The 12,950-nt window shown below is 40.8% G+C and overlaps 1 protein-coding gene across 1 annotated transcript in view; it reads left to right on the forward strand.

Moving 5' to 3' along the window:
* grm7.L (glutamate receptor, metabotropic 7 L homeolog) overlaps window positions 1-12,950 on the forward strand; it is a 283,230-nt gene that overhangs the window by 171,385 nt on the left and 98,895 nt on the right. Inside the window, exons 5-7 of the mRNA XM_018257131.2 lie at window positions 669-809; window positions 3,203-3,403; window positions 7,386-7,525. Coding sequence (XP_018112620.2) covers window positions 669-809; window positions 3,203-3,403; window positions 7,386-7,525 — 482 coding nt within the window. The remainder of the gene's footprint in view (window positions 1-668; window positions 810-3,202; window positions 3,404-7,385; window positions 7,526-12,950) is intronic.

Here is a 12,950-nt window from a genome sequence, read left to right on the forward strand (position 1 = left end):
TGTCATGAGGCTCTGTTTGGCAGTACATCTAGTTCATGCAACTAAAACTTGCCTCCAAGCCTGGAATTTAAAAATAAGCACCTGCTTTGAAGCCACTGGGAGCAACATTGGTGAGCCACTGATTGAGGATCACTGATCTAGGGTCTTCTCTTAATCTATGAAAATGGTTCAATTTGTTGCACAGGCTCCCCTCAAAGTTCAGTGGTTTCTCACTGTAGGCAAAATATCTATGCTTCCTTAGTATCCCAAGACATTGGCCAAGGCATAACTTATTATTTGTTTCTGCTGATTGTATTTGCTAAGAGGTGGGGTTTGTGACCATGGAGTGCTGTATTCACTGTAGGGGTAGGTTCATCAGAGTACAATAAGCCTAGAGCAGCAGAAAAGGTAATTCTATCACGGCACCATTTGTGGGCATCTGTTTTTAGTGTTGTTATTGCTTTATGGATACAAACATACAACCATATCATCATTTAATTTCAAGTCCTTATCTCCTCAACCAGATTCTTGCGACGCCCACCATTGCTTTACAAGTTACCAAAAAAAAAAAAAATTGTAATATGATTAAACCGAGGAAGCTGACAAGAAGCTCACAGAAGAGATGGCATGCTCTCCAAATGAGGAATATATGACCTGACAACTCCTCTACTTTTTTTTTTTTTCCTAAGGTTTTGATGCCTACTTTACATCAAGGACTTTAGAGAATAACAGGCGAAATGTCTGGTTTGCAGAATTCTGGGAAGAAAATTTTAACTGCAAGTTAACGATTACTGGCTCTAAGAAGGAAGACACTGATCGCAAGTGTACAGGTATTTAACCATCTAAATATCATTTCTAGTCGCATGTTTCACACATATCTAGTCAATGACATCATAGTCACTAGATTTCTAGGCAACCTCATTGCACCTTCCCAGATGTTATAATCCGGTGCAAGGTGTACAGCACAATTGCACCACATTTCCCACCATCAGAAGTACTATATCCAGTGGAGGTGGTTGTGTGAACATCCCCAACTTGCATATCATTCATATCATTCATATGCATGGATTAGGGAGTGCCAGGGGCTGCAAGGAGCATGGAAAGGAATGGGCTTGACTGTCCTATGTGCTCTGAATCTTGCACCACCAATCCTACAATAACAATGGTTGTCTCATTAGCCTTTATAGAGTTATCAAACACTACATAGAGTACCGGGTCTTCTTAACATACCAGATCCACTAATTCACAATTACATGTACACTGACAGTGCAAGGTGCTCTGTAACTGAGTACTAAAGGGTGCAAATGTTGTGCCTCTCAGTGCTCTATCACTTGTGAGGCTTTAATAAATGAGCCCTGCTGATTCAAACGTGCACAAAAACATACTCATGCCCAGAAATATCCCTTGTTCCTTGTCCATCTTCCCCCTCTCCTAAAATTATACCCCAGACAAATTATTTCTGCATCAGCCTCACAATTACTTACACAGAAAATGTTTCCTTTCCACACAATTCATTTTTTTTTTTTTGCACCTTTCTGACATAATCCCAAATACTCAAACCCATCTCACATGCTCGCTTCACTGCTTAACTCAAGCAGCCATGACAGATCCAAATCCAAAGTGCTGGTTTAGATGGAATAGTCACACATTAACAACTACTCACCTGGAGTGTGGAACTTATGCACAAGGAGATAACACCTTCAGGAATATGAACAAACTATGTTGCTGAGGTTTTTATGGTCTGTCACTTTGTGAAGGACATTTACCATTACCACCTCTGGACCAGAGCCAGCTGAGACTGTCCAGAATGAGGCAGAAAGTGAGATAAAAGCAGAGATGATGGAAAGTCGGGAGAAGGAGAAGCTCTGCTTAATGCGACGGCGACAATAGGCAGCTGACATTTGTCCTTCACTTAATAGTGGCAGTTATTATACAGATATGGCACTTTTAGCAAATTGAACACTTGAAGAGGACTGCACAGCAATTCAGTTTGGTAGAGCAATATGATGAAAAAGGGAATATCTTGGTGTTACAGTATATTAATTTGGTATTTATTTACCAGATTTGGGAGGTGAGATGCCACAGGCAAAAGTGCCATTGATGTCACTAATGAGAGATACAAAAAGATATATATATATATGATATCTTGGGATTGGAAAAAATCATCTAGTTCATTTACTGATATTAATATAATAATATAGCCTGTGATAAAAGCTACTAAACTGACCTTTAATTCAGATTGCTTCTCTACTGTATATATTGCCTGATGGGAACAACAGGAGCTACAACAGAGCTTATAAAAAAAGAAAAGGGACTCTCCTCTAAATATTTTAAATACTAAAGTGGGAGTTGACAGCACCTCATCATGTGCTGTTGAATCAGAATCAAAAGCATACTTAATCTAATTAGGAGATAAGATTCTTGATGTTCCATTTTTCACCATATGGGCAGTAGGTATAAATAGCAGAAAAATAGTAAAGACCCAGGGACCTGCATTCAATTTGGAGATAGTGTACTCTCATTACTTGTCTTGTGTCCAATGGGATAGGAGGTACCTAAAACAATGCTTTGGGAAGGCAGGAAGATAATATTCTGCTAGCCCCAAAGACATCTACTTTAGTCCAGCATCACTTGGGTAGATTGGTCCAGCATCACCCTTGGGTAGATTGGTTGTTATAAATGTTGCAAAATGATAAATCATTCAGTTGCTTGTTAACCTAACAAAACTTGCACAAGAGATAAAGTAATGCATATCACACTAATGTAAATATTAGAAGTCAACATCAGATCAAGTCACCATATGGTATTGCAAGAAGAATTGTCAATGTATATTTAACAGCATTGCATGATGATGATATTTACCATTACAACTTTTAATTTTGATTCCAGCCAGAGGGGCAGATTCACTAAAGGGCGAAGTGACTAACGCTGGCGCAACTTCGCTACCGTTCGCCTCCCTGAGCACAACTTTGCATTTAAGTGAATTTGCGTAGCGCTGGCAAAACTACGCCTGGCGAAGTGCGGCGGAGTGTGGCGAAGCTAATGCCGGCGCAACTTCGGATCTTAGTGAATCTGTCCCAGAGCACGATGTGCAAGGACTTTGTATGTTCTCACTATGTTGTCTTTGTCACATTTCATTCCTTTACTGGTCCCACAACATTCTATCCCTTATAATTTTACTATCCACTGGTAGATGCTTGGCTCATGTTCTCTTTGTTTACAGGCCAAGAGCGCATTGGACAGGATTCACCCTATGAACAGGATGGAAGAGTCCAATTCGTAGTGGATTCAGTATATGCCATGGCTCATGCTCTGCACAACATGAACAAAGACTTGTGTCCCAGTTCTACTGGAATCTGCCCAGAAATGGAACATGCAGGCGGAAAGAAACTTCTCAAGTACATCCGCAATGTCAGCTTCAATGGTAGGTGTCTGTATCTCGTAACCATCTTCATGTGAAGATGGCATCATGTCAGCCTTGCCTCTTGTTTTTAAAAAAAACTTCTTTCTGGTGATATTGTGGATTGCAGCCTTTCAAATGTTTAGTATACTATTCCATTTTGAACTGTCATTACCAACTTATATAGTCTCTACAGGGAACATGGTCCAGATGGGCAGTAGAAAAACGCTATCCTATATAGAAGATTCCCACCAAAGTTCATTCAATTAATGGAAAACTAAAGCCTAAGAAAGAATAGGCTAGAAATGCTACACATTTTTTTTTGGGGGGGGGGGGGTACTGTACCAAACCAAGGCCTCTACAGGCCTTTTACAGTAAAGATCTGTGCCACTGGAGCAGAATCTATTAGCTCCCCATCTTCTTTTCTGCTGATTCGTAGCACATACTCTGGGTTGCTATAAATTACTTGACCTTAATGACTGTCAGGAGTGCCCCGTTGTGGAGTGTTCCGATTCATGAGCGGTGCCCATGGCCAACTAATGGCATCACCACGCTGCGTTGTGCTGTGGCAGCGTATAATGATAAAACGATGCAAGAGACCCGGGTTCAATGCCCAAATATAGTTTTTTCTTGTAATGTTCCTGGGTTCTCATAAATTGCTATTTTGAACTGATCCTTCATTTCCTAACTTCCTGCCTTGATACAGACTTCACTATTAGCTGCCTGTCTGGATCTTTTACCTGTATCAGATACCGTGAATTGGACTTTCTGTATACAGCTTCCTCCTTGGTCCCTTCTCCAAACTACTAGAGCCGCTAGGCCTTGACAGTGGCTGACTCACAATATACAGTGGACATACAATTTGCTTGATGATCTCTGACGTCCTCTAAAAAGCTTCTCAGCAGCAGCCCAGACCACACTGAGCATGAGCAGTGCCACTGACACTCAAAAGATGGCCTAACAAGAACCAAGATGGCAATAGCTTAGGCCTGGATCATAGGGCTGCTGTGCCTGTGGGCATATACAGTAAATCCAGTATATAAAATGCAGCATTTCTAGCCATATTCATTACTAGGTTTTTAACTTTCCTAAGTTAGGAAATATCTTAAAATACACAATACAATAAAAACTTTACTGATTCTTAAGTAAATAGTTGCTATTTTTCTTTTCCTTTGCTGTTACTTAGCTGCGCTCTGCATTGCCGTGTTTTACTTTTAACATTTAACTTCAGTTCGTGATTCTCAGAGGCAAAGAAGGGTTATTATTTTTTTTCTTTTAAAAATCATCTCATGATTTCTTTAATAATTCTCTCCATTTCCTACAAAGTCTAATTGAGCTCATTTTGGTAATTTGGCCAGTATTGTGCGCTGGAGGCACACAACATTCTTCTCACTGTAATATGGACAAGGTTTCACGTCCCGCTGATAATGTCCAGTGTCAGGCAAAAGAGCACTAATTATTTAGCAATTTAGCTCCAAATGTAGGAATTTTTCTCTTGCTTATTATGAGGCAGAGTCTTTAAGATGAGTATCTGGCTTAGTTCTTTTGCATACAAATGTATTTAGGATTGTAGTCACTTCTGAGAACTCCAATCCTCCCACGGTAAGTAACTGGCTTCAGCTCATCATTATTTCCCTTGGGATATGTGTGTGATGTCTGCTTTTTTCATCTCCCATGAGTGCTGGGTGATAATCTGATATTCTGGTTGTCTTGTTGGGGAAGGGTAGGAAACTACTTGCTAACTTTTTGCTATGCAAAATAATAATAATTAAAATAGGAAAAGGGGAGATCTCACAAGTGGTAATTCCTCCCAGTAATGAGACGATCTCAAATTTGTATACCTCCATCTTCCCAGGGGGTTTTTTTGGGGGGGGGAGGAATGATAGGAGCTGGGGGCAGCATTAAGGATAGCTAGTGTAGGGCCCTATAGGGATACAGGCCCTATAGAGTTAATCTTTTCACCATTTCCTTGGGTTATTGGGTAGAATCCCTGTTACAGAATAACCTTTACAGTGATAGGCTGAGAGATTTGATGACACTGCTCTGACTCACTCCTATATAGAGTGTGCAGGTAGTGGCCTCTTCCTCTTTTGCCTCTGGATGTGATTCCAGCTGGATGTGCTCAGGGGGACTGAGTGCAATAGGCCCAGAAGATGTCATGTGTCCAAGTCGGGGACCAGGTAACCCCGTGAATGAGAACAACTCCTCTGCCGCTCCTAGGAGACCGCTCAGCCTCCCCTCCTGTAACAGCTCCTATCCTTCTTCAGGGGTGCTCGGTCCGCAGCGTCCCCACCGCTTGATACAAACTATGCCAAAGGAAATGGACGGCACTCCACTTGAAGAGGAAAAGGTACTTTATTGCAAGCTAAAAATAGGGATCAAAAGGCCCCGTGAATGAGGAACAGATATACTAGGGCAGACTTGTCATAGTCTCTCTAGGAGAGAAAGGCAGAGAGGATAGAGAGAAAGAGCAGCTGATGCTCCAACAAGGATTTGCAGAAAGGGAGTAGCTTCCCAGAGGCTCTGTGTGTTGCCTCCAGTCAGGGACCTCAGTGAAGAGGGACTGTAGGGTAGAAGCTGCTTTCCTGACAACTTCCAGGAGGGAAAGGTTGTACTGCATTTGCCTGTGTACTCTCTGTGTGAGCCTGCCTTGTTCTGTGTGAACTCTCAATATGCTGTTTTCCTCAACTCCTGCGTGAGTACTGAAACCTTTGGTCATTTGCCCTTTTTGGCATAATAAACCGTTCCTGATTGTTAAGAACCTCCTGGCGCCCAAGTTGTTTTTGTGTGCACAGTAGCCTGGGGGGGATGTAGTTGCACTACACCATAGAGGGAACACTTCCACTTAGCGAAGGCCCTGCCCTGGGTGTCGCGTGTAACCCATGCTCTAGTGTTCTAGCTGGTGAATTAACCCCGAGTGGCCCAAATAGGTGTTACACTAGGGTAAGAGTTGAGCAGGGCAGGATTTCAAGATGCTGCATTCCTAGGCCTCCCTGCTCTCAACGCCCCCGGCGCACTCAATCCCCCTACTCGCACCCCCTCTGTGGTCATGACAATTCTTGCACCAACCTGCTTGAAAACATGCGGGCGGGTCATGTTAGGGGCAGGACTGATGACGTGGTGATCAGCAAATGGCTGATCATCATGTCATTCACCTCAATGTCCTGTCTGGATTTCCACATTAGGAAATTCAAACAGAAACTCTTCACTCGGGCAGCCCTTCCAAAAACCTGGATGTCCGGGTGAAATCCAGACAGGTGGTAACCCTAACCTGCTTCCTCACCAGATCTGTTTCTTTGGGCCCATTGCAGTGTCTTCCACTGGGGAGTGAGTGGGTGGGAGATTCAGTCGACTGTCAAAATCTCCTGCCCAGTCCCCAGTGGCAATGTGGCCAATAGGCAGCATGCCGCCCCCCCCAAATTTTGCTGTCCTAGTCCTGGGCCTTTGTGGCCTGCCCACAAATCCAGGTCTGGATTTGGGATTAATTCTTATATCCTGTTAGCTGGGTCAGGGCCAACAAAAGGGTAACTGCGTCAGGGATGGGATCACTTATTTGAAAACCAATTATCCGAAAAGCTTCAAATTACAGGAAGGCCATCTCACATAGACTTCATTTTATTTAATTCAAAATGCAAAAGCATAATTCTTTTTTTTTCTCTGTAACAATAAAACAGTGCCTTCTACTTGATCCTGATTAAGATATACAGCAATTAATCTTTATTAGACTCAAAACATTCCTATTGGGTTTAATTAATATCTAAATTATTTTCAAGTAGAATTAAGGTATGGAAATAGCAGGTCCATACTTGTAAAACAATATTATCATATGTTAAGATGAGCTTCAGCAGCCTGCCCAATGTTGGAATGTAAAAAAGAAACTTTGAGCACAATTGAGTTGACCCTATTTACTGCTATCGCAGTCCAAAAATCATGCTGCATACCTGATAAATGAATGACTTGTCATTCATGGAGCTCTGCATTAACATGCTGTTTTTTTCCTATACAGGTAGCGCCGGGACCCCAGTCATGTTTAACAAAAACGGAGATGCTCTGGGGAGATATGACATCTTTCAGTATCAGACTACAAATGGCAGCATGCAAGGATACAGATTGATTGGACAATGGACTGATGAATTGCAGCTCAATGTGAGTCATGCTGAGTATCCAGCTGGGTAATAGGGGTTGCTCTGTGTTCAGTCTGCTTTTATGCACAAATAATGTTAAGGCTTCTCTGTCATGCATTACTCACCTTTTATTGGTTTAGTGGAATCATTTTAAGTCTTGACCAAAAAAAAAAAAAAAAAATAGGTCAGTGAACTAAAGTGGTGCTCATTTATTTCTACAGCTGCTAAATTGAACCAGTACGGTAAGCCTTTGCACCCAGACATTTGTTTTCATTAGTCTGACTTGCACTCTGATGACAACTACTTGCACATTGGTTGTTATTGGATAGAAAGATTAAGCTGCTCGCTCACTCATAAGGGTTCAGAATACTGTATCTGACCAAACATTCCATGAGGCTAGAAATCAGTGCAAGCTGGTCGTACCTATGACTTATTTGTTTTTTGTGGCTGTTGTGCATATTATTGCATCAAATGGTGGTATATCTGGAATCATCACCATATTCAGGGTGGAGAGAGCTCCAGGGTCTCATGGGGTCAATAGGCACATTTGTCTGTGATTCAGCAGAAGAGGTAGGATGGAAATTACAACAATTGGTGCAACTATTTAGAATTGCACGGAGTGTGTACTAGTACCTTTAAAAATGTGCATCAAGATTTTTATACATCAATGCTTTTTGAATACAATTAATAAAATATATAAAACTACAGGTATGCGATCCGGAAATCCGTTATCCAGAAAGCTCCCAATTACAGAAAGGGCGTCTCCCATAGACTCCATTTTATCCAAATAATCCAAATATTTAAAACTCATTTCCCTTTTCTCTGTAATAATAAAACAATATATTGTACTTGATCCAAACTAAGTAATCCTTATTGGAAGCAAAATCAGCCTATTGTGTTTATTTAATGTTTACACAACTTTCTTATAGACAAGGTATGAAGATCCAAATCTGTAAAACCCCAGGTCCTGAGCATTATGGATCACAGGTCCCATTCCTGTTTAAGCACTTAAATAAAAAAAATGGTAGTATCACTTTAAGGCCTGCTCCATCTGTATGTAACTTTCATTTTTTCTAGTGGAGCCAGTAGGGCAATAATAAATAATATGTGCAAGGGATCTTTATTGTAATATCATAATATTTGGATGGATTTTATGATATTTATCCCATCAGCTCACACTTATTTTAGTCAGCCATATACAGTCATCAAAAATTTTGGGAACCCCTCTAAGCCTGCATAATAATTTACTCCACTTTCAACAAAAAAGATAAGTGTTATATCTTTCATTTCCCAGGAACATAAGAGTACTGAGGTGTTTTCTGAACAAAGATTTTTAGTGTAGCAGTATTCAGTTGTATGAAATTAAATCAAATGTTAAAAAGTGGATGTGCAAAAATGTGGGTACCCTTGTAATTTTGCTAATTTGAATGCATGTAACTGCTCAATACTGATTACTGGCAACACCAAATTGGTTGCATTAGCTTGTTAAGCCTTGAGATTCATAGGTAGGTGTGTCCAATCATGAGATTGGACACACCCACACCACAAGTTGTGCTTCTGTTTGAATCAGCATGGGATCCTCAAAGCAACTCTCAAAAGATCTGAAAACTAAGATTGTTCAGTATCATGGTTTAGGGGAAGGCTACAAAAAGCTATCTCAGAAGTTTAAATTGTCAATTTCAACTGTAAGGAATGTAATCAGGAAATGGAAGGCCACCGGCACAGTTGCTGTAAAACCCAGGTCTGGCAGGCCAAGAAAAATACAGGAGCAGCATATGCAGAAGATTGTGAGAATGGTTACAGACAACCCAAAGATCACCTCCAAAGACCTGCAAGAACATCTTGCTGCAGATGGTGTATCTGTACATCGTTCTACAATTCAGTGCAATTTGCACAAAGAACATCTGTATGGCAGGGTGATGAGAAAGAAGCCCTTTCTGCACTCACGCCACAAACAGAGTCGCTTGTTGTATGCAAAAACTCATTTAGACAAGCCACAGTCATTTTGGAATAAAGTGTTTTGGACTAATGAGACAAAAATTTAGTTATTTGGTGATAACAAAAAGCGCTTTGCATGGTGGAAGAAGAACATTGCATTCCAAGAAAAATGCCTGCTGCCTACTGTCAAATTTGGTGGAGGTTCCATCATGCTGTGGGGCTGTGTGGCGAGTTCAGGGACTGGGGCTCTTGTTAAAATCGAGTGTCGGATGAATTCAACTCAGTATCAACAAATTCTTCAGGATAATGTTCAAGCATCAGTCACAAAGTTGAAGTTAAGCACGGGTTGGATATTACAACAAGACAATGACCCTAAACACACTTCGAACAAAGGCATTTATGCAGAGGGAGAAGTACAATATTCTGGACTTGAATAACATCGAAAATCTATAGGATGATTTGAAGCAGGCTGTCCATGCTTCGCCGCCATCAAATTTAACTGAACTGGAGAGATTTTGTAAGGACGAATGGTCAAAAATACCGCAATCCAAATTCCAAACACACATTAAAGGCTATAGGAGGCGTCTAGAGGCTCTTACATTAACAAAGGAAGGCTCAACTGAGTATTGATATAATATCTCTGTTGGGGTGCCCACATTTCTGCACCTGTCTTATTTTGTTATGATGTATATTGCAAATTTTCTGTTAATCCAATTAACTGAATGTCACTGCTGAAATACTACTGTTTCCATAAGGCATGTTATATATTAAAAGGAAGTTGGTATCAGAAAATCAGAAGGTTTGTTAGTAGGTTACAATATGGATGATGTTTGTGATGTAGCTTAAGCCTGTTTAGCATACTGAGCACAAAGTGGATGATATAGACACAGCTTTGCCAGAGAATAGCTTAAATTTATGGTTTTCTTTTTATTGATGGAACCCAAGTGGACCTGCTACCTGCACACTAGCTGCTGTCATTCACGCCAGCTTTCCAACCTGCAAGGTCACCGACTGTTTACTAGAACACATGTAGATAAATTATTTGGAGTCAGCAAGCACATTGCCAGAAGCCCCCAGGAGTTCTCTGTGAGACATTTACTTCTGCTCCTTTTGTCATCAAACCTTTTATTAAACACAATTTTTGAAGTCTGAGAGGCTGCCTGGGTGCTGGGGGAGCGCAATTGAATTTTTCCGGCTCTTAAAGTTCCATGTTTGCGGCTTATATTTCCTTTTATTACTCAGTCTTGACAGCAGCACTCACCAAAAACACATTATCCGCAACTTGAAAGACAGAGCCCTGCATCTAAGTGAGGTAATATCTTGTAATTCAAGAGACAACACAGCGGTGACATAAATATTGTCCCTTCCTCAACATTCATGCCAGATTCCTGGAAGCTTAATGGAGGTTTGGCTTTATCATTTATAATAATATGAGTGAAAATATATATATGAGCTATTAACTCTGACCTGAAAGCGGTTTCCCCAAATGATTATCTTTCATCGGGGGATATGTGAGGAAATAATCTTAAATAACCATCCTTGCTAAGAGTAGAAACATATTATGCTTCCAATTGTTTTTATATTAGAAAAGGAGAACAAGCAGCTCTAAATGACTACATAATGTAATTTTTTATGAAAGGGTGCTTGGCTACATTCTGCTGTACTTCCTTAAATTAAATGCTTTATTTTAGATAGTTGCTGTGATCAGTGTTAGACTGGGGTACCTGGGGCCCAACAGAGAACCTAAACTCAAAGGCCCACCAAATGAATAACACACCTTACACACCCTTACCCCAGACTCCCCCAACCTGCTAAAGCATATTTAAAATTCTCGCCTATTTTTCCTCTGATTATGTCTCTGATCCTTCCATGATTTTTTTTTCTTTAGATTTTTGTTCTCTTTTTCACTTTTTTTCTTCTTCTTCCTGTAAGCTTCTCAGTGTCTCTCCTTGCCTCATTTCTGTCATTCCTTGCTGTCACATTGTTCCTTCATTCCTATTGTGCTTTTTCCCATTTCCTAATGTCCATTGCTTTCTCTTGTCCAGGCTATCTTTATTTTTTCATGTTTCTTTCTCCAGTTTCCCACCTGACATGATTTTATTTCCCCATATGCCCAATGTCTCCTTTCCTACTCCTCTCTCCATATCTGCCATCCTGTCCTCTATCTTTTCTTCTGAGGTACCATGTGCTCCTTCTTTCCTGCTCACCGTCATGTACTAATTTTTCCCCTTACTTATGTACATTCTAAGCAGTGCAGTGTGTAGGGCATGAGACAAGTAACTACCTTCTGATTTCAAAAGGCTTCACTTTGATTTCTGTAATCAATATAACTGGCTCCACCCCACAATTTAGCCAACTCAAGGCTCCTGCCTCTGGTTTCAGCCCCGGTTGCCACAGCTAAGAGTGGGGACAGGAGGATGGTGGTTCAGGTAGTGGGCTATTTAAAGGGACCTGCCTTAGAGGTGGGGTCCATTAGATTCAGGGCCCACCAGGATTTTTCCAGTCTGACCCTGGCTGTGATTGGAAGTTGGAAATGCCCCACCATTGATTATGTGCTGCCATTGTCTACTACTTTTTCCTTTCTTTATTGTACTTAGCATAGATGAATGCCTTTGTTTCATTTAGTTTATCTCTGCAGAGCAGTGGTTCCCAAACAGGGGACTCCCCCTCTGGAGGGGTCTTCAACAGTCTCTGGTGGGGGGTAGGGTGATGGTTACTCAAGGCATGATTTGTAGGCAGTGCCTATCTATTCTCCAAGATATATCTTGGAGGTAAATTAGGCCAAGAAGTGAACACAGTTTGTGAATTTAATTGGAATAACAGCTCTGTCTACATCTTTCCATGGATTTTAATCTAACACAAGGTGCACAACACAGCCAGTAACCCAGAGTGGTAGAGGCACAACTGATTTATGGGTGGGCCCTAAGAGGAGCTTTTACCATTGGCTCTCAATACATTGGCACAGACTTTCTTACACAGCAATTTTTAATGCCAGCTTAGGCCTTCAGTCTCTTTATATAAAAAAAAAACATCTGAATGGAAAAGACATAGTTTTTAAGAATCAATTTCAAGCCAACTTCAAAGAGGTCTAAAAACACTTAGAGGTATGACAATTTGTAGTGCGTAAGTGTCAAAAAAACAATATTTCACTGAGAAAAGTACTTTCTCCTCATTTAGCAAATTTAGTTTCTGCTAATGATTTTATTACATTACCACATTAGAAGGATATTCCTGCAAGTGCATGCCTGTAGAAACACATTAGTAGCAATTTCAGGTAGTTCTAATTTCTACCCAAACTGCATAGGCCCTCTGGCTAACAGATTATAATAAGCAGTGGGTGACAATTGCTCTGTAAGAACTAATAATGGTTCTACTCATTGTATGGAAATCATCAGCTGACCTGTAAGTGTAATGAGTTGTACCTTTCTCTTGTTTCCTGCAGAACCAATAATTAGTGTCATGCACATGGTTGGCCACATTAGGCTCAGCCCCATATAGATTAGTGTTGT

The sequence above is a fragment of the Xenopus laevis genome, chromosome 4L (assembly GCF_017654675.1).
Source record: "Xenopus laevis strain J_2021 chromosome 4L, Xenopus_laevis_v10.1, whole genome shotgun sequence".
Lineage (NCBI taxonomy): Eukaryota > Metazoa > Chordata > Amphibia > Anura > Pipidae > Xenopus > Xenopus laevis.